At 31.8% G+C, this 22937-nt stretch overlaps 1 protein-coding gene across 8 annotated transcripts in view; it reads left to right on the top strand.

The window, feature by feature from the left end:
- Positions 1 to 22937, top strand: part of LOC6643848 (restin homolog) — a 39008-nt gene that overhangs the window by 6274 nt on the left and 9797 nt on the right. For 2 of the 8 annotated variants that reach the window (XM_023176713.2, XM_047010677.1), the window contains exons 2-10: positions 8339 to 8401; positions 13685 to 13819; positions 13956 to 13997; positions 16720 to 16875; positions 16936 to 17148; positions 17210 to 17375; positions 17442 to 17619; positions 17874 to 17936; positions 19686 to 19796. In XM_023176713.2, the coding sequence (XP_023032481.2) occupies positions 8339 to 8401; positions 13685 to 13819; positions 13956 to 13997; positions 16720 to 16875; positions 16936 to 17148; positions 17210 to 17375; positions 17442 to 17619; positions 17874 to 17936; positions 19686 to 19796 (1127 nt within the window). The remainder of the gene's footprint in view (positions 1 to 8338; positions 8402 to 13684; positions 13820 to 13955; positions 13998 to 16719; positions 16876 to 16935; positions 17149 to 17209; positions 17376 to 17441; positions 17620 to 17873; positions 17937 to 19685; positions 19797 to 22937) is intronic. The other 6 variants (XM_023176716.2, XM_015177990.3, XM_023176714.2 and 3 more) reach the window with 5 other exon arrangements.

The following is a 22937-nucleotide window of genomic DNA, read 5'->3' as shown; positions in this document are numbered from 1 at the left end:
AAAATATTTCGCAAGCAAAGCCTTAAGTCTGAATAAGTTAAAAATATTAATAGCAGTTCTAAAGTGATATTTGACAACTTTAAATTGAATAAGTAATAACAGACTTTGGTTGTCACTTAAGCTCAAGAATCATAATAAAATTAATGCCTTTAAATTTTTGAAAAACAAGGAGTTGCACCAAAGCTTAAATTGTAAAAAGTTAAAAAGAAAAACTGAACAAACTTTTGACAGCATTTCAGAAAATAGCCAATATATTAATCGCCGAAACGAAAACGTTGTAATACCATTTTAAAGTCTGTGTAGAAATGGCATAATCATAAAAATCATTTGTAGGTTAGTCAATATTATCTGTAAAAAAAAAAAATATTACAAAATTTATTTTGGCGAAGTCTTGGGCATGGGTCGAACGTACATAGTTTCTATTTCAATAAACAACTAAAATTTGGCAAACTCATTTTTGTTTTAGGTATAAAAATGTATATTCAAATTATTACGAAAATTGCTTAATAATCGTTGAATATTTTGCTTACCTAATTAGACAGTTTAATGCTTTTAACTTGATTCAATTATGAACATTTTAAATAGGCCAAAAACGTTGAATTACATTGAGATCAAAAGTATCTTAACCTTATTAGATACATTGAAAATAAAATTGAATTCAAAACTACAACAAAGTTTTGTTGCCGCACACACACACAAACAAACACACATAGACACATGTTCAAGTAAAAGCATATTGAAATCTGCGGTTAACCGCTAATTAGGTATAAAAATTTGTTATTGTTATTGATTAATATCTTATCTGACTCTTTTTTTTTTTTTTTTGTGTATGTTCGTTGCCAATTTCGATTGAGATGCAGACCAAAATGTGATGGCTTTCACAGGCAAAGAGAAGCCGTTTTAAAATGTATCTCAATAAAATAATCATAAACAACATTTGCATAAGTTTGCGTAATTTTCGCATGTGTGTGTATAGCGTGTGTGTGTGTTTGTACATATATTGATGTCTTAAAGCCAAAAAAAACACAAATCGTTTTACTTTTGGCTAACACTTTATGCAAATTGTTTTCTGTGGTTAAACTTTCTAACGCTATTTCGTCGATTGTTGCTTTCTTTTCAATTGTTGTTGTTATTGTACTATATATGTATTATATATGGTTGTATGTAAGTTGTGTAGTTAATTTTTTTTAGCGTGCTTATTGGCCACGTTTCTTAAGGTCTATCTATACACATAGTTACCTGCTGTCCTACCTACTCTAGCCATAACAATTGTATAAACAGTTTTTAGCCGTGGCAAATAATGTGTATGGCTTTTGTTTTTGTTAATGGTATTTTATCAGCAACGAATATTTTTGTTTCATTTTGTTATTGTTGTTGTTGTTGATATTTTTGACTTTTATTTTAGTAGGTTCTATCGCCAGCCGGCGACTGTTTTCATGACAAGTGATAAGAGCCTCGGCATCGTGTAGGTACAGACAATATTTTGTATTTTTTGTTTTTTTTTGGTTCAGTATCGCAAAAGCGTTGCCATTTCAAAATGCGAAAGTGGGAGAGAACTTTTGTTGATGAAGATGTTGACAACCTGATGAAATTATGTAGTAATGGAATTTTGTTTTGTCTTGGCAGCATTTTAAAGCTCCATTATAGTATCTTTTTCTATAAATTTCTACAAAAAAAGTTATAAGAATTAATAGTCAATCTGTTTTATTAAAAATTGTGTTCCTTAGATTGATTCGTTTGTGATTATAGGCAAAGAATGTTTTGCGTCAGTGTATGCCTCATGGGTTTAATTTTGGTTGAGGTTTTTGGGGTTTGTAAAGAAACAAGTGTGGCAATTCGCTTTAGAAGTCCAAAATGTTCATGAAATTAAATTATTTTCTGTGCTGCTGCAAAGCCTTTCTTTAGTTTCTATCGCAGCTAAATTTAAGCGATTTTCACTTCATATTTTGTATGTACAAAATGTTCTTATAACTTACATTTTTCTGTAGTAGAAATTGTCCACATTTTAATATACTGTCTATACATACATTGACTGACCTTTCTATAATATACTTATAGTATATTATTTAATGTACTTGATATTTCTCTGACGCACAGAAAATATTTCTAAGTGGTTCACTTAACTTAGATTAGTCATAGTTTTCTATTCGTTGGAAAAAAAACGTCTGCTTTTGAAAATTTAAGAATTAATTTCAATAAATGTTTTTTCAAATGAAATGGGTTAATGTTAGACTTCTTGTATTAATCACTTTGCTCAAAATTAAGAGATAAATACATATGTATTTACTTTATTAATGAAGATTAATGTTTTTGAGCTTAGAATTTTTGAATTCAAGTTAAATGTATAAAAAGCAGAAATTTGTTAAAAACTCATTTGAATAAAACGTTTTATAAGACCTGAAAAATAAAAACAGAGCTAAAAATAATATTTTTGTTTATTAAAACTTCAATACAAAAAAAGTAAAATTAAAAGATCAAAAGCATTATCTGAAATTACTTCTGCATTCATATGGCCCTTTACCATATTTCAAAAAAGCAACTAAACAACAATTCTTATAAATTTAATTTGTAAGAATAACTTACGAAATCCATGAACTTTAATGGCCTACATATAAATAAACAAAATAAGTATACTAACTTGTTTAATATCATAGAATTATATCTAGAAAGGAATAAAATAATACATAAGACAAGGTAGAAATTAAAATTATCCGTACAGATTCTAGGAAAAGACAGAAAGATTACAAAGCAAAATACCTTCATTTAAGGCTTTGTATTACTAAGTTCTCAAGATTTGGAAATTTTCAATATGCCTACAGGGTGTAGATAAATTTATATGATTGAAAAGCGCGGGTGGTTCAATTTCTCCCTTAATAAACTGGCACCCAGCACTGCTCTAAGGTCTTTGGAGAAGGAAGATGAAGGAAAAGTCGACTAGAGTACTATGACGATTGCAATAGATCCTCATCTTCTTTTTATTAACTATTTGTTCATTACGCAACAAAAGTTCTTTCTCACAAAGTGTTACACAATTTCAACAATTGTGAAACAAAATATGGATAGTTAAAACAAAAAATAAAATGGAGACAAATTTACATAAATATCTGTATGTAATATACATATGCTCATATATATCTAGCCACCTGTTTAAACTTGTGGGCGTAGATGTCTGGTAGATATAAAGCCTTTTACAGTTAACCTTGACAGCGCATGCTCATCCCATCTGTCCGATCTGGACTACAAAAAAAAAAATGTATTGAATCAATTTTTATACTATATTCAATAGCAACAACAATGGAGGAGGATCATCAGCTGGCGTCATTCTTTGCAAGTTTGAAATGAAATTTAAATTTTTCTATTTTTGTTTAGTTTTGTTTACATCTTTCGTATTTACTTTTAAGCCATTTTGGCAACAATGAGCTCAGCTTTTAGAATTTGTTCTAAAAAAAATAAAAAGAGAGAGAGAGAGAGAGACAGAGGGGGAGACTGAGAGAGAGCCAAAAGATGAGCGAGTGTGTCTTTGTGGTGTTTGATGGGAGCAACTTGATGGTGTAGGTGGCGTATGAGTAATATTGATCATATTTGATCGCTCTGCGAACATTTAATTGCTGTTTTTGTTACGCCAATCAAGCCAAATGACACGCCTTCTTGCTAATTACATTTCACACGCCTCAAAAAAAATTGCCCCTTACCGTTTGTTTTCTTTTTTGTTCGTCTTTTCTGTGTCTCTTCCGCCGGCACCTTTTACTTCTTGTGTTGTAATTTAATTACAGTTTCTTTTACAGCATTTTATTTAATTAATTTTAATGTTTAAGGAAAATCTGGTGTTGTTGTTTTTCAGTTTTGCCACCTTGACATCTTTCTCTGATTTGTGTTGTCATAACTAATGTTTGGTTTTTTCTTTCTTGAAATTCTAAACTTGTTCTGTCTTCTTTAGCCTCTCCATATTACCAACCCGCAAGCCAGAGCCATTATGGCCTTTAATTTTCTTTCTCTTCGCTGATTTGGCTTAACAAAAAAGAGTCAAACGTTTCTGTTGTTACTTCAAGCATAATGATGTTTTTATACCCTAATATTTGGTACCTTTCATAGAGTGTTAAGAGTGATCAAAGTGTTTTTTTTTCTTTTTAGCTATTTACCTTATTTTCCTGATGATTTTTAATAAGAAGTATTAAGAAATAAGCCGAAAACACTTTAAAAATCAGGCATTTCTTTTGTGAATGGCAAACTTATGCCCTGAGTGAATATACCTTCGTCATATACCCTATTTAAAAGAAAAAAACTTGAAAAACTCTTGCTCGTTCTAATGAAATATTGGCCCTGTGAACTTGTAATATGCTTAATGGCCAAATTCATTAGACTTTAGCCTCTGAAAGATGATGATGATGATAATTGGCCACCCAACCGGAAAGTTAATAAAAATGTCTTACCAAAAAAAAAAAAAAATGTAGAACTACCGGCATAACTTTTCAACAAAAAGTTGTTGTTACTTTAGTTTATTCCATTGATTCTCTTTCTTACGACTTTGTGTATCATTTCATGCTGTTAAGTTTTCATTATGAAGAAAAAAATACTTAACAATTGTTAAATCTTTTGCTTACTTTTGTTATTTTAATTTGTTTGCATTGTTTTGCTTTTGCTTGAGTGCTTTTAATTATTTTGTATACGAATATTGTTCTAAGCAAAAGTCAAATAAATTAACATGTCACTCACACACACACACATACAGAGATAGATGCCCAAAGAGTATATACATCGGAGAATTGTAAATCGTGTCGTCTATATACTTAAATTATCATCAGACAAGGTACTTCAAAAGTCTCGTTTAGCATATATCGCCAAGTGCTATTTGCCCTCAAGCTACTAACCCAAAGTACTTTTATGGATAAATCGCGGTAAACATTGAGAAAGCGGAAAAAAAGTAAAGCCATTAAATGTATTTAATGACTATAATGTAATTTATTTTTAAACGAACAGATTTAGATGAAGAAGTTGCGAATGTCTGCTAAATAATTAGAGAAACAATCGAAAGATCTGTGAGAAAACTCATAAGAAATAAGCTTACATTTCCGCTTTAAATATTTCTTTTAAAAGTGAAATGGAGTAAATCTTTTGATTAATAGATTAGACAAGGAAACAAAATTAAGTTTTTTCTTTGTTGCGTTAAGTTTATATTCTGTGTAGTAAATAAAAGTGTATTTGAATTCAAATATATCCTCAGTTTTCGACATTTCATGAGTAAATGAAAAAGTTAAAAATATTTAAACTGATTTGAATTTGGTTAAATAAGAGAAATATCGTCTATATGTTATCATATCTGTTATGCTTATTCAAAAATTTTCTAAGAACCAAATCAAATTTATTAGGGAAGTTGACCCCTGCGATATCGCCTTTTTTCCTGTTTTTTTAACATATTTTTGAAAAGCGTTAAACGTAATTCTTACATTTCATTTTGATATTTCGGCGAAAAAAATAAGCACTTAACTCTGATATTTATAAAATATTGAAAACTTACAAATTAGTTTTGATTTTTGCGTATCTGCCAATATTGGATGTAAAATTTTAATTTAAAATCAATCATTTATTTTGAGGGTCTCATTTATTGTTACTACATAAAAAACTATATGTATGTAGATGACTACCCTTAGAATGAAATATTTTATGTAAATATTGAATTAGAATTGAACTAAGCTATAGCTAAAATGTTTCTGTTTGTGTGTTTTTCTTGTTCCAAATTTTGAGATTTTACCTTTTTCTTATTTTTCAAAAGTTAAGCAACCGACATGTTAATTTCTTGTATTATTTTGGCTTCTTTATTTACACAATCCCCCAAAACTGATTACTATATCATAATGACTTTGAAAAACTGCCCATGTTTTTTTAAAGTTTTGGTGTTTCTTGTTTAAAATTTCTGCTACTTAAAATAACATTTTGCTCTCAAGCTGAATTCAACTTTTATATATCTTTGACTAGTTTTGTGTGTCTATCTATAATCGTGTTCATAATTATCGACGCATGCCACCAAAGTGACAGCTAAAAAAGACAATACAATGAATGGTTTACGGTGAAGTACCCGTTAATGATGACATTAATGCCCATATGCGTTGACCCCTCCGCTTGAGAAACAGAGAGACATAAGAAACAGTTAGCAATTTACCACACGCCCACTTCAGCCGGCATCCATCTCCGTCTCCAACTCCGTCTTCGTCTCCATCAACATCAATCGATCGACTATGCCCAACCCCAAACCATAAAAATATGTGATCTGGGATTGCGTGTGGGTTGCACCGCACAGCATTTATCTATTATTTATGGCTACTGGACGAGGAAAACAAATTACTTCAGCTCATAATGGTATTTGGCCAAATTTGTAAAGGCTCAAAAAAAAAAAACAAAACAAAAAACAAAATAAAATAATAATTAAGTTGTACATTCTGTCTCTCCATCCTTTCAAAAACTGAAAACACACGCGTCAGTCCGTCTATTGAATAATTATTATTTATTTCTGTTTACTTTTTCAAAGCGCTGTCGCTTATTGCTTATTTTTTGGTTAATTATATTCAACAGGTAAACATTTTTTATTGCCAAAATATTCGATTTTGCCGGCTTTGCAAAAGTCAAAAGTGAACAACGAGTTTTGCTGACGTGCTAAATGTGTTGAAAATCCGCTTCTTTGCCGTTTCTTTTATAGGTCATTAAAAATTGTGACTAGTTTCGTTCTAGCGGAAACGAGTTTTCTCATAATAATTGAGAGAGTGGCAGAATGGATTGAATAGATTGATGGTGATGGATGCATAGATTTATTCCATTTTAGTCGAGGGCTTAAGCGTGTTCTTTAAAAGCCAAAAAAAAACAACGAAATGTTTTTCATTAAACTGGATGTTGTCTCAGAGTGTTATCTAAATGCATTGTAATTGTTTATATAACAATTGTTAATTGTGCAATTTGTTTGCTCCTCCTCATGCCTCGGGTACCGTGTTGAACAATGTACAAAACGGACTACTAATTGCTATTTGCTCTTGGTGTTTTTTTTTTGCCCCTTTTCTCAGTATCTCCATACTCTGTATGTAAATGTTTTGTGAAAAGTATATGGAACTTGTGATTTAGGTTCAATTCATTTAATAACTGGCAAAACTAACCATAGCATTAGATTCAAGATGAAACCGATCTGAGGCATTGCAAATTTTTGAAAACTTATTGACTAATTACTCAAATCTGTGAATTAAATGCATAAACTTATATGTCTGATTACATAGATCAACCTTTTTGTGAAGAGATTGCCCCTTAATTTCAGCTTAAGGCCCACAGTTAAATTTTTGGTTATTTTCTTGATTGACTGTGTTACAATTTTTCTTTGTAATAAAGTTCTACGAATTATCTTTAAAATAAAATAACTTTGAGTGACACTAATTGTAACACTTCAGATTGCCCTATCAAGGCACATATAAATTACATTAACAAATCATTTCCAAAATCTTATTAAGTAAACATTCCGTTAATTTATTCTCAACATGAATCAATTTCCAAAATATTTAAGAGATTGTTAATTGTTGGTGATAATGAAAATGTTGTAAAATTAAATGACAAGTGCTCAAAAGTTCCTGGAGCTTGAAGAATTAACTTTAATCTTTTTGCTTCATTCAGTTGAAATTCTTAACTAGTTGTAGCGTTTCCAAGGTGGAATGACCAGTGTAATTAAGGAGTTCTTTAGTATAGTCTGCTAATGATTAAACTTGGTGGTTCTTGAAATAGTTATAAAGACAACCAACTCATCTTTTTATGCTGAAGAAGATTTTGAAGATTGTCATCAAGCAAGGTTTGACTCAACATAAATATCGTAATCTAAGCAGATAATACTAAGGAAAGTCTCCCAGGTTTAAGGTTTAACTTATCTTTGACGTTTCAATGAATAAGTCAATTAAGTTAAGAAGTTTATTAACATTGATCTATATATTTTTGCATGTTTGGGGGTCTCGAATTATATCAAATCAGAATTTTGTCGAATTTCCTTGCTCTACTTCATCTAGGGTATTTTTGAACTCTATGCCGAAAATTAAAGTATGTACTGAATTACATATACGTATATTTTTTTTGCTTTAATTTTTGCCGCCACTGTTTTGTTATTGTGTTTCTGTTGTTGCCTTTCTTAACCAATTAACTGCCCGTTAACGTGGCCTGAATTTCTTTTACAATTTTTTTTTACAATTGTTGAACGTAAGTAGCATTAATATAAATTTAATTTTCTTTTTTTTTTTTCATACATTTCCTTTTTATTGTGTGTTATTTTTGTATGCTCATTTTTCTTTCTTTTTTTGGGTTTGCCTTGCTTTAATTTTAGATACAAACAGCATGAGTCGTGAAAGCGATGACAACTTGAGTTCGATTAATTCAGCGTATACAGGTAATTATAAACTATTTATATATATATATTAATGATTTAATTTCATTTGGCACTTGTTGCATCTAAAACTTGGCTTTTGAATGCGTTTCATTTGATAATAATTTCATGCCTTTTCTTTTCAAACTGATAATTGATTTGCTTTTAATGATAAATTGAAAATTAACACGTCTCTTTACCCAATTCGTTGCTGATTGGGTTAAAAATGTTTATACAAAGACATTAAAGACACATTATTATGATGTTCAGGGGATTGCGGTTTTTTAATCTCAATTAATATTGGAATTTGTTCAATTAATATTTATTGACCAACTACTTCTTTTGCATCCAAACAATCATTCAATTAATAACTTTTAGTAAGGTCTTTTTTTCTTCTTTCTATTCAAGGAATATTAAAAAAGTGCGATATAAGGGAAATATGAATTTGAAAACGTTTGAATTTTAGTGGGGAACTATAAAAAGTATTTTATTAATTTTATAGTATTATATCTTAGGCCTACATATGTTGGGGAATAACAAACGAAATATTAGCAAACTTCTTTCTGTATTCAACTATTGAGTTGGCTTATATATTTTATTAGTTAATGATTCTCTGCGTTAGTATGCAACATCTACATCCGATTTAACAAATTGTTAACACAATTCCGGTATCAATTGCATTAGCCTTAAGCACATTTAATGGTCTATCAGCAATTATATTAATCGCTTTATGCCATAAGCAATAAAAAAAACTTTCCTTTTTGGTAGTTAACAATAACTTAATGAAAATGGATTTCATTAAGATTGCGACACGTTCATTCAACTGTCGATTAGTTTGTCCTTTCCTCTAAAATGATTTTGTTTTGTCAGAATGCTAAACACGTTCTACAAAATTATACAATTTAAATTGTAATGTGAAAAACCCTCAAAAAGCAAAAAGAGGGAGAAAGAGAGGGGCCATATAACAGATATTTTTGTATATTTTTTGTTGGCCTTTATTGTTTCTGTCATTCGAAATTCGATAATATAATATATACCTATTAATATTTCGTTGGCACGCCTCTTTGCTAAACAGTTTGCCTCGTCACGTAAGCATCTTCAGATCAGTACAAGTCTGTAAGAATAGGGAGAAGCAAAATATGGAGGGGTTTTTTTTGTTTGGGGGGTTGAGTGAGGGTGAGGGAAACCAGTTCTCTAATTTGGTGAAATTCTCGTCTAATCAACTTGGGCGTCGTTGTTAGTCAACTAACTGAATAATAATACAAACATTTCTGTTGAAAATATTTTTCAACAAAAAAATTATAATAACAATTTATATAAGTAGGGGTAAAATTTTTTTTCTAACAATTATTGTGTACTCAGACCAATAAGCAGAAATTAAATCAATTGAGATAAAAATTGCATGCATGTATAAAAAAAAAATATGCAAGTGCAGTAGTCATTAGCTAAAAAGGCCTAAGAAAATAAACAGAAGAGAGGGGAAAATAATTACAATAGATAATCTTATTATAAGCGAAAAAAATGATAGAAAAAAACTAAATAAATACCAATTTTTGTTAATTAAATTGAGGAGTATCATTTATGACCCTAACAAGGAACTAATGGAGTTTTTAAACAACAAAGTAGGGTTAATATTTTGATTTTATTTAATTTGATAAAAGATTGATTTAATAAAATAAAAGAAAAAGAGAATTAAAATCATTTTGAATCTATTCTGGGTTTCCTCTAAAATTTTCTAAAAAAAAATTTTATTATGGCAAATTTTAATTAAATGACACATAATTAATGTTTCTTATAGAAGAAAATCTAGAATTAAATAGAATATAATAATTACCATTAAATCTTTCATAATCCCCTGTTTTAATTAGCCTTTAAAGTTGGCCTAGTTGTTGATGAAGTGGCTAATAAAAACATAATATGCAGAATGACCTTAAAGTGGACGACAATTTAATTAAAATTTGCAACAGAAAAGCGTATAAATTGCAAACAAAAAAAAACTTTCGAAACTTTTATTTGTTAATGTGCCAGGAGTTGCCACTGTATCACAGTGGGTTTTTATGCAATTCAACAACACTTTGTTAGGAATGTGTAGTGTGAGGCAGCTGCTGCCCACAAAGGCGGCTTTATTTAGCCATAGAAAGATTTGCATTTAACATGCCGAAAAGTCATGTCTCCAATCTCTATAGCCATGTCCAAAGTGTAGGTTGCAACTGTTTTTGCTGGCCAACAACAACTGTCCAGCCGATCGTTCAACGACCGCTCCAAGCTCTAACGCCCTGGCTGAATGGTTGCATTTGAACACGCACACACATAGTTTAGTTTAATTAAATGTTGTTTAATCATTTCAAACAGATAATAAGCTATTGACATGGCCTGCGGTGTAGACGACAATCCAAAGTGATCTGAGCTGTGATTTATCACCAGACGAAGCGCACAATCTGTGTGCCCCTTTTTTGGTTAGAATCGTGTGTGTGTGTGCGTCTGTGTGTGAGTAAAGTGGGTCGATGTTGCGTTCAATGAGTTTTTTTTTGTTTCTAGTTTTTTGGACTTGAAGCGCCACACTCATATACACTCCTTAGTGTCCAAAGAGGCCTAGTCAAAGCGGTCTACTCGCTTTGATGAGTCATTCGCATCAGCATTGCGTATCTGTCAGATACATGAGTTCATTAGTGTAGACACATTTTGAATGTCAACTGCAAGGAAATTGCATGTATTTTTAGCTTACAGAGAACTTGACTTGACTTCACAGTTAAATGCTAAAATATAACAACAAATTACAATTTACAATTCAGATTCAAAGGGGGGGATACAAAATTAGTGAAGGTCTAGTTAAGAGAGAGAGAGAGAGAACTATTAGGCACACATTCACTTAAACACTGAATCGTAACTAATATTGTGCATTTGCATTAGCCAACTTACTTTTACAGAACATTCAAGTGACTGCCAAAGGTTTTGTTTTTTGTTAAAACTCTTTCTTGGCCGCAAATCGGAAAAGGCTTGTGCATTGCAGCTAAGACTTAGGTGAAAGTTTTTTTTGCTGAAAAAAGGGAGCAGCAGATAGATAGCTACAAATACAGACAACTTACAGAAAATAATTAAAAAGTAAAAAACATAAACAACAACAAAAAAGTAAAAAAAAAAAATAAACAAAAACAACAATAAGTTGCCAACGTCATGATATATAATAGCAAATAATAACAAATTGTCTGTGCCCAGCGCAGAAATATCAGTACACGCAAGCCAGTAGCAAACGCGTATATGTAAGTATCTTTCAGATACAATTGAACCTTGAAGTTTGTTAGATGGTGTGTTGTTTTTTTTTTTTTTTCTTCTCTTTATTATGGCCATGTCATGCTTGGCTTGATTAGCCAGACTTATGTGGTTGACGGCGCCAAGTCATAACTCATTTTAGCTACTATCTTTAGCCAAACGGACAGACAGACACACAGAGAGTCAGACAGACAGTAGCCGCTAGTCGACAGTCAGTAATAATCGAAAGCATCATCTTCAAGATGCAAAAAGATAAAGGCAATCTTCATGCATAAAGTCTTGAAATACTTAAGCTTTAAGCGGAAATCACCGAATCGTGTGCAATTGAAATTTGTAATTTCTTTTTCGTCTCTGCATTTCATCCAAACAATCATTGTCGGGCATGCAATTCGAAATGCCAAACAAAACGTTACCAAACTGTCGACAACTTAATTGATTTATGCTTTCGATTTGGAAAGTCACCTTTTTTTTTCTTCTTCTTTCTGTTGTTAAAAAGCACCTTTGACAATGGGAAAGTCAAGAATTGAGTGTAGCGAATCTTGAGTTGTTTGTAAAAGATACTTTTTAAACCCGCTCTCCATTATTTATTGACCTTTTAAGCTTATTTTATGGTTGTTTATAAGACCAATTTTTTTTATATTTTTTTGCAATTAAAATTGGAATGTTTTTAAATAAGTTTTTGGTGGTTACTTTTTTAATTACTTTTGAATAGAAAAGACAATTTAATAGAATTCGCTTAGTTTTAAGTTCAGTTTAGAGTAATTGATAGCCAAGTGATGAATTTTTGTTTTTTATTTATTGACCTTCTTTATTTAATGGTTGAATATAAACAGAATTTTCCACACTAACTTTGAGAAGTAATAATGTTTTCTAATGGGTTTTAGTTGCTTACTTTTTTTCGTTTATTAGCTTTATAACATTTGTTTGAAGTTATTTTTAAATAAAAAGTTGTCTAACTTTATAAAATTTACAAGAGTTTAGCTCGAATTTTGAATTATTGATAACCGAATGATGAAACTGACGGATTTCTCATAATGAAAATTATAGTCAAAACTATCGATATATAAAGTTTGCGGTAAACTAGAGCTTCCATTATCAATTCAATTATTAACAAAGCTGTTTAAATATAGATTATGCATACAATTCATTATACAATGTATAACTCAACGTTATTGTATGATCTAACTACTGTTCAGTTTTTCTCGTGTGAATAAGAGAACTGAAACTAACTCATATCGTTTTATTATTAGTCACAATATACTACAAGTAATTGTCCATATCAAACTGGAAATCTATTATATTAATCGCTGAGGGAAATGCCATTTTAAAAGACTTTGTAAGCCTGTAGATAGATATTATTCTGTCGTGCTCAATCAGACAATAATTTTAGTCGTTTTTTGACCCCTAAGTAAACCTTCTAGTTTTAGAGTCATTTAATTCTGGTAGTTTGAAAGTTTAACTCAGATTTGTTTGAAATGCAAAACCGCAAAAGAAAAAACTCTTTTTCTTTAACGTTTTTAAACGAACTGGACTTACCTCTTTTTGTTTAATGTCACAAGTCATACGACTTCAAATGTTCCTAAGGTTTTGTTTTTATCGTTTTCTTCTTGTTGGGCATCTCATTCACCGGCAGCACCATTCACCAACGAAAGATAGACATAGAGATCTATTGGTAGTCTCAAATTACCGTTTCGTCTAACCTTTACCACAAATGCTTGCGGCTAAGAAAGAAAAAAAAAATAACAAAAATTAAAAAGGCAACAACAGCAAACTCTTATTAAAGACAAACAGCAGCCAGCCAGCCAACTTTCACATAATAATAATTGGCAACCTAAATACAGAAAAACAAATGGGTACGTTGTATGTGATTAACATAAATTTGCTAATTATTAACCAAACCAATACACATAATAACCAAAGCAAAAAGTACAGAAAACAAAAAAGTAAACTAACTCGCCCAAAAAGAGTGTTAACACCCACAAAATACAAAAACCCTCGACTAGCAACAAATAAATCTATATGTAAATTACAATTTAGATCTCTATCAAGAGACTGTAAAGCGCTTTACGCGATCCTCGCTCTCACCCACATCCGATTGGGATCGCTTTTCGCCAGCTCGACGTTCGCTAAAATCGACATCAACAACGCCATCGACAACAACAACATCGACTTGTATGTATTTCCCTGCCGTACAAATATTTATGGCTCTGACTGTGTGTTTGTGTGTGCTGCATGCATTTGTAATTTTATCGTTTCGTTATTCTCTTTTTTTTTCTATTTTGTTTTTGCTTTGTGTTTGTACCAAAAGATGATTATTATCTAGAGGCCACAGGTCGTCGTCGGAGCTCAGGTAAGCGTTTTACTCTCTCATCCCACTGTCCAGTCAGCATCCCCCTCTCCGAGTTACGCCACTGAAACCATCACCATGCCATGCCACCTACACACAATCTGGGAAAAACTTGTATTGCAATTTTTCTCGCATCTAGAGAGAATATGTCAGTTTAGTTATTTGCGCAGGTGGTTTATGTTTATAACAGAATCTATGCCACTTGCTCGCCCCATATATGGTCAGTAGCCACGATTTATAACTCCTCCATGTCGTCATCATGTTATGGACACTTTAACCAAACGAAAATATTGTCGTCAAATTAACACCAAATCCTAATGAGCCATTGGAAAAACCTTTTGTCTAAAACCGCAAATATTTGTGCTTAAACAGTATACAGTTTCTATATAATGGATGTTTTAGGTATATATGTATACGTTATATACCTTTGTGTGCGGGTGGGTGTATAATGAAGCAGCACTAATGTGTCAATTACATAAATAACTGCCAAATGTGACAACGGAAACTACAAGTTTTATTTAGTTTTAGTAATCAAACGTTAAAACAAGTTACAACTTGAATTATATCAATAGTTTCTATGTACTCAAATGGGTAAATTCCAACATCTTAATACCTGTTAGGCAGAAAATTTTATTAGCAAAATTTAAAAATCAAACACAACAGCTTTACGTGTCGTCATTGATTTAAATTAATTGAATTTTTAGTTAAACAAATATGAAAAGCAATCCACTTAGATAAAGGCAACCTCAAAAGAGTGTAGAAAATCGATCGTTTATTATTTTTGGTTCCGGGTTAAAGCGTCAAATTGATATAAGAGTGGTGTAAAATTTAAAATTCTCCCTTTCGTAGAAGTTAAAAACAAATTGTGCAAAAGATAAAGCTAAAAAAAAAATATTTTCAGTACGTGTTTTATTATGAATTGTAGCTGAAGATAGAGAAAACATTTGAAAAATTTCTAGTGCTTGAAAGGCAGCTAAAGATATGAGCATATCTTTGAGATTATTAGAGTTAACAAAATATTAGATATAAATTTACGGAAAAGTTAATTATACACGAGTCTCACAGAAGTCACCTATGGGAATAGTTTGATGTTGAGGGGAAAAAATTATAACAACTAAACCGTACAAGAAAGGTAAACATGTGGATCACATGTTAGCAATAACGTATACGCAGCGTATGCCGTGTAATCTAGTAAAATTTGGGATGCTACTGCAAATGTCTCCACTTTCCTATTTAGTTAGAAGTTTAGACCAGCTTAGACTTTAAAATGAAATCTGAATTTATTGGATACTTCTTCAAAATTGATGAGCTTAGGTTTCCCAGATACCATCCAAAAAGTTTTTCATAAAAATCATTGAAAGAAAAAAAAAGATATTGTTGTTTTTCGGAGTTCATACTTTTAACACAAAAATAAAAACACTCTAAACACCAAAATTAGTCTAGAATAATAATATTTTATGATTTCTTAAATTCTAATTTTACCTTTTCTATATTCCCCAAAAGGGAGAAACTTGACATATTTTGACCCATTCCTAAGTTTATTCCTCTGGATGACTAGTAATTGATCCAGGGGAGTGGTCCAGGGAATCCAGGTTAATTCGCATTTTTCGATGAGACAGTTGTCGCAGTCCCTATAGATTAACAGGATAAAAAACTCAGGAAAATAATGTTAAAGCATTTTCAAATTGTTCGATTGCATTGCCAGAAGAATTATCAAAAAGTTTTCTTAAAGTAATGGCTCAAAAAACATTTTGAAATGTTTTGGGTACTTATTAAAGGGCTTAGATTTAGCTAAAGAAGCGGTTTCCTCTTCCGACTGTTATATAATATATACCTATTCATATATATACAAAATACTCAATACGGAAAAGTTATCTCTCCATCAAAAAGTTAAAAGTTAACTTTCTATCAATATATTATTGTAAACTAATTATCTTAAGTTTTCGTCTAAACTATTGCCACCATATGCTCTACAATTTCACGACTATTTACAATATAAACATCAATGTTAGTTATTTCGTTTGCAAACCAGTCAAAAAACCTGAAATTTTTAATTTTTTTAGGTTTCTTTTTGTTTTTGCGTAGTACAGCAGCAAAAATGTGTCAGCAATTGCCACTTTTTGGTTGTTTGGCTTGTGAAAACTATGAAAAACTGTACGATATCTAATAAGTGTGGGTGGGCCGATTCATTGTGTGCAACAAGAATACAAAAAAATTTGTTGTGACTTCACCAGTCGCATGCAATTTTTGTAATTTTCCACTTAATGGCTTTTTGCCCCACTCTCTCGCTTTAAAAAGCCATTTATCAAAATACATTTAACCAGTTAAAAAGGCGGTTCTCTAAGCCTCATAATGAAATTTACCTTTAACCTTCAACTGGAAATACAGTAAAAACTGAAATAAATATGATATTATGCAACTTTAAGATGTCAATTTTAATTTCTGTCTATTGAGAAACAATATCCGTTTAATTTCAATTTCATTTTGCGGGGGTTTACAAATGTTATTTTTATGACATGAAGCGAATTGTAATATGTATTTTGGTTTGACATTGAGGGGGAGAGTGCAAATGCATTTGCATATGACATCACGCAAATTATGCGCAGTTCAATTTGAATTTATTATAATGAAAACGAAACCAAGTATTGAGATTTGTTTAAACAAATGATTAATGATAGATAAAACAAATTTAAATTTCCTAACTTATTTGTTTTTGTTTGTATAGATCATAATAGCGCTGTGCTGACAGCCAACACAGAACAGTTTATAATCGGTCAACGAGTATGGGTTGGTGGCTTACGTTCTGGACAGATTGCCTATATAGGAGAGACACACTTTGCACCTGGCGATTGGGCTGGCATTGTCCTGGATGAACCGAATGGTAAGTTACTGTGGAAAATGAATACGATTTCAAATTAAACTAATATTTTAACAATTGCAGGCAAAAACGATGGTTGTGTGTCGGGCAAACGTTATTTTCAATGTGAGCCCAAACGTGGCATATTTTCACGCTTGACACGTCTGACCACATATCCATTGTCTGGAGCCCAGACGCCGACATCGCCTATGGCTAAAAATTCACCAGAACGTTCTCGTACAGTCTCGCCGACGGCTAGTGTGCGTAGCTCCATGTTACGTAGTCCAGGCATAGGAAGTAAGTTAAATCCCAAAAATTATACAAACATCATCTCTTAATTTGCTTTGGCTTTTCCCAGAAAATGGTTTAACTGTGGGCGATCGTGTGATTGTCTCCTCGGGCTTTGGTAGTCGTCCGGGCATTTTGCGTTATCTTGGCGAAACACAATTCGCTCCGGGGAATTGGTGTGGCGTGGAATTGGATGAGGCCAGTGGCAAAAATGATGGAGCCGTTGATGGCATCAGGTTGATAAGCAGCATCTAATGTATATGATAAACAATATATTAAATATTTTCGATAATATATTTCAGATACTTTGAATGCAAGCCGAAGTATGGAGTTTTTGTACCCATAGCAAAGGTTTCGCTATCGCCATCGACAAAGAAGACGCGTCTCTCCCGTACGGGTTCGCGCGAATCTCTCACTTCGATTGGCACCATGAATAGCATTGCCACCACAAATACGTCGCGCATGCGCATGAATGCTCAGGTATAAAGCGATGATACCCTCAAACCCAACTCCATTCCAGCAATATTCCTTCAATCAATGAACGACACCTAAAAAAACAAAAACAGAAAAAAAGAACACCTTAAACAGCTTAAAAGAGCTATTCGTTTTGCCATTTTTTTGTTTGCAGTTTTCTTTGTTTATTATATTTAATGATTTATTAATTTTTAACATATTCCTTATACTAACGCGTTGAATTCTAATCCTTCCTTCCCCCCACACTTAATTCAAAGCAGCGCAAGTCTACCACGCCCATTAAGCCAATTGTAACGACGCCGAAAAGTCAATTTTCCATGCAGGTATGCTAAATCGAAACTGAAGCTATATCAATTTGCATTGCGCTGTTAGTTTTATTCAAATGATGCTCAAACAATTTATTTACATATTTTATATAGCAAGTTGTAGATTTTAAGAGGTCAATAGCAATTATACATAATAGGTATTCTCTAGCCATGAGGTCGTATTTAAGTTACAAGGAAATATCGAAAAACATCGAAATTTACATATGGTTTGACTTTGTCGCAAAAGTTTAAACTATATAGACGATTTTACCCGCTCTGTCTTCTATAATCTAGAGAATTCGTTTTAAACAAGTAGAATGACAAATGTCCCATATATACAAAAAGGACAAGTAAAAATTGTAGAACAAATAATAGAATCTCCATAAGAATTAAATAAGCCAACGTTTTTTGAATTTCAAAAAGATATTACCTCTCTATATTGCATAGTGCTTTTTAATTGAAATTCGAGATTGAAAATAAATAAATCCAGGATTCAGCTGTAAGATTTGGGAACCAAAATTGAGATTCATATTGAAAATTGAGAATAAATGGATCCAGGATTGAGCATGAAGATTGAAGAGTAAAATGTAAACTGAAATGTGCGGTTGCACATTGAGAAGAGGATTGCAATAGAAGATCTTGAATGGATCCAGGATTGATAATTAAGTTTGAGATTGAAGATAGAGAATGAGAAGTTTTAAGATGTATTTCAATCTACATATAAATTGAGATTGAAAAGTGATTGGGGATTAAGAATGAAGATTGGGAATAATAATAGAAAATCGAAATTGAGAGTGAAGTTTCAGAATGTAGTCCATCTACAATTAAGATTGAGAATGCATATTGAGATTGTAAAGTCAGATTGAAGAGGTTGAAGATTTAGAATAAAAATTGGAATTAAAGATTAATTTGGGGAATGTTGACCTTTTGTCAGAATATTTTGTACTTGAATAGGGCTTTACATGCCCTTTTATTCTCCGATGTGTTTTCACAAAAAGATTTGCTAAAATTTATATCGATCCCATGGTTAGAGTAATGCCAATTTGTTTATTGCTTGTAAAATTATCGTCTTAATATAGGTATATAAATTGGTTGAGCATTATCCCTTGTGTATGAGTATTTGGATTAACTCTTTAGCCTGATAAGTGTACAACTAATATAAAACTAACTAATACACTCTAAAACAAAAACCCACCTAAACACACACAAAACCACACACACACACACACTCTGCTACACCACACACACACACCGATATGTAAATTAATAATAAATATATATGTATACATATCTATCTATCTATATTCTATATGTTTATGCTATGTGTATAAAACAAAAAACAGAAAAATATGGTTGGTCTTTTATTTCGTTTTTTTCCATTTACTTTTGATAACAAAAAATAAAATTGAATTTTTTTTAGTGCACGCTTTTGATGTTTTTTAAAATTGCTTATTAAGTTTATTCTCAATTTCGATTCAATTTGAATATTCTGAATCGAGTTTGGGTGATGCTTTATATGCAAATGTTTTTTTATATTTTTTGGGTTTTTCTGCATGTAATTGTTGTCACGTGTTCTGAAAATTGTTTTATTCTTCTCTATATGCTCCTAAGCACTCTGTACATACACACACACCTACACGCTTATATATGTATATACACACACACACACACAAATACCTCCTATGGCTATGTTCTACGTCTGAATCCTATTCTTTTTTTGTGTCCTATGATCTTTTGTTTTTTGTTTTGGTCTAATGTGTAATATAGGATTTGCTGCGCGAGAAACAAAACCATGTGGAACAATTGATGGTGGAACGAGATTTGGATCGTGAGGATGCTCAGAATCAGGCATTGCAATTGCAAAAGAATATCAATGAGGTAATTATATTCACCGATACAATGTATGCCCCGATGCCCTATGCGGATCGACGGCGACCATATCGACAGCAAAATCTTTGGTTACCCACTGATCATAGTAGCAGTACGACAACAACAACAACAACAACTAGAAAACCAACAATACCAAGCAAGATGAAAACTTCTGTCAGACAACCATTGCAACTGCAACAACAACAAGTGCCACAACAACAACAACAACAGCAACAACAATTTAAACATGCAACAAAACCAAAGAAAGTTTGGTTTTGCGATAAAAAGAAACTCTTTCCAGTTGGCTGAGACGACGGTCATTGGGCCCCTTCCCCCTCCAGTCAATGTTTGCTCAGTCATTTGGTGCAAATCGTTTAATTAACCACTCTTCATAAACATTTTTCTTTTGTTTTTGTTGCATTTTTCACGTACACACAAAAAATCACCTGTTTTTACATTTCACCTGGTTTGTTCTGCCCGTTTTGTGTTTTCTTTGTTTTCTGTTTCTTTCTTTATGTCTTACTATTTTTGTTTGTTTAAATTAACACTTTTTTTTTTGTCTTTTTTGTTTCGCTTTTTCCGTTTTTTACAGTTATGGTTTTTATAATGTTGTTATACAATTTAACTCACTTAATTTGCGCACGTTTATAATTTTTATTATATCTTCTTTTTTTTTTTTGGAAGGGGGGGAATTTGAGTTTTCTTTCAGTCATGCCAAAATTGTCAGTCATAATCCCCATGATTCACCCTCCAAATAATTTAACTGAACAAAGCAAAAAACTTAAGTACAAATGTCATAAGTTTAACTAGGTGTAAAGCAATAAACAACGGTTAAGGGTTCAGTTTTAACAATGCTTGGATGATTCTCTGATTTGATATCAGAAATAATATACCCCCAAAACAAAAATAATTTGGACTTGTCCTCCTTTAACCCTAAATCGCATTTGTGCTGGCACAAATTTCAATTAAATTAATTAAATTAAAAATTATCTCAATTGGTTGTTTTGCCTTAACCTCTTCATATATACATACATAAGTCATACAAGTTTGAAATGTATTTTTTTTTAACAAATACACCAGATTTGTATGAATCAGATAGACCGACAATCTTTTCTATCGAATTCGATTGGCAATTTAATTTATTAATTATTATTCAAACAAGTAAAACGGCATTTATATTTCGATCGTATCGTTTCTTACTGGTTTATATAGTATTGTACATACATATATAGTATCTAATAATTGCCCAATACAGATATTATGTAGTATAAATGACAGCTTAACGAGTTGTGCCGATTCTGACCCGATGCAAACTAGTCTGTCTATAATGAAGCCGCCTTTTGGCAGTAATACTCCAAGTTGGGGCATAAATAGCTTCCTATTTTGATTTTAATCAAACGTTTGTGTATCGGACGACTTAAGGTCAATAATTAAAAACAATTAAACAATAGATTTTCCTTTTCGTATAGTTGGATGACATTAGCACGTCGTCTTTGGAGGATAATTCAGAACACTTCAACTTCCAAAAACATCCCCGAAAAATGATCAAAATATAGGAATTATAAATAGTTAAAATTCTATATTCCCTTGTAATTTTGTATTTGGCGACCTTTTTTAAAAAATGAAATATTTTCGTTTTTGATTATGAATAAATTTGTCCAAACGGAAATGAATATGGGGTTTCCAAATAAATTTTAGATTCATGACAGAGATCTTAACAAAAATGTGTTGGAATCGAAATGAAGTTAACATTTTATTTACTATATCACTTTAGAAACAAATTTGAAATTCCAAAAGGTTTCAAAAACGAAAACTGGTCTAATTGTAATTATTTTCGACCTCGAGCTATTATGATGGAAAGTTTTAAAATTGTTTTTTTTATTCAATTATAGACCTCAAAGCATCCCAAATCCTAAAAGTTATGTTTAATGAACTTTTTCTTTATTTAAAAATTGACTATATAGCTATAGAAAGTATTTGTTGGTTGTTTTTATACCCTTGCAAAAAGGGTATATTAATTTTGGTCAGAAGTGTGCAACGCATAGAAGGAAGCATCTCCGACCATATAAAGTATATATATTCTTGATCAGCACGACGAGACGAGTTCAAATAGCCATGTCCGTCCGTCCGTCCGTCCGTCCGTCCGTCCGTCCGTCCGTCCGTCCGTCCGTCCGTCTGGATCAACGCAAACTCCTCCTAGACCGTAAGAGCTACAGAGCTGAAATTTTGCATGTAGGCTTGTATATACTGCAGGCGTTGTATATCTCGGAATCAGCCGGATCGGATCACTATATCATATAGCTGCCATACAAATGGCAAAGTCACGAACAGTGACTTTTCTTAATAACTTCGTTATTTTCTGAGCTATTGTCGTGAAATTTAATATTGTTAAGTTAATTACACATATAAACGACTATGCCAAATTTGATCAAGATCGGGTGACTATATCATATAGCTCCCATAGGAACGATCTTTCGAAAACAGTGACTTTTGTCAATTACTTCGTTACTTTTGAAGCAATTGTCATAAAAATTTATATTTCTCAGTTTAGCATAACTATTAATGACTGTGCCAAATTTGATTAAGATCGGGCGACTATATCATATAGCTCCCATAGGAACGATCTTTCGAAAACAGTGACTTTTGTCAATAACTTCGTTACTTTTGACGCGATTGCTTTCAAATTAAACATTTGTTAGTTTAATATATCTGTTAATGACTGTGCCAAATTTGATAAGGATCGGGTAGCTGTATCATATAGCTCCCATAGGAACGATCGGTGGAAAACAGTGACTTTGATCAATATCTTCGTTATTTCCTATGCAGAAGAAAAACTAAGATTGTAGGCCGTTCTTTCGGACACATTAGCCCTTTTAGCTTAAACGTTTTTCCACTTTGAAGGCTATAGGTAAGGGAGAACTTACCAAAAAAGTTGCAAGGGTATACAAACTTTGACGCGGTCGAAGTTAGCCCCGGCCCTCTGGTTGTATAACTTTTTGATCAATATCTCTTAAGAAAAAATCATCAAAGTTAACGACAATCTTTAAATTCCTTCCCAGTGATATTATAACATGAAAATTGAATAAAATAGTTCTCAGATTAACAATCAGATTATAGCTTTAGCTAAGCCTTAATTTCACAAAATATTTC

Source organism: Drosophila willistoni, assembly GCF_018902025.1.
Source record: "Drosophila willistoni isolate 14030-0811.24 chromosome 2R unlocalized genomic scaffold, UCI_dwil_1.1 Seg167, whole genome shotgun sequence".
NCBI classification, from domain to species: domain Eukaryota; kingdom Metazoa; phylum Arthropoda; class Insecta; order Diptera; family Drosophilidae; genus Drosophila; species Drosophila willistoni.
The sequence above is the reverse complement of the archived record's forward strand: the minus strand, read 5'-3'. Positions and strand labels throughout refer to the sequence as shown.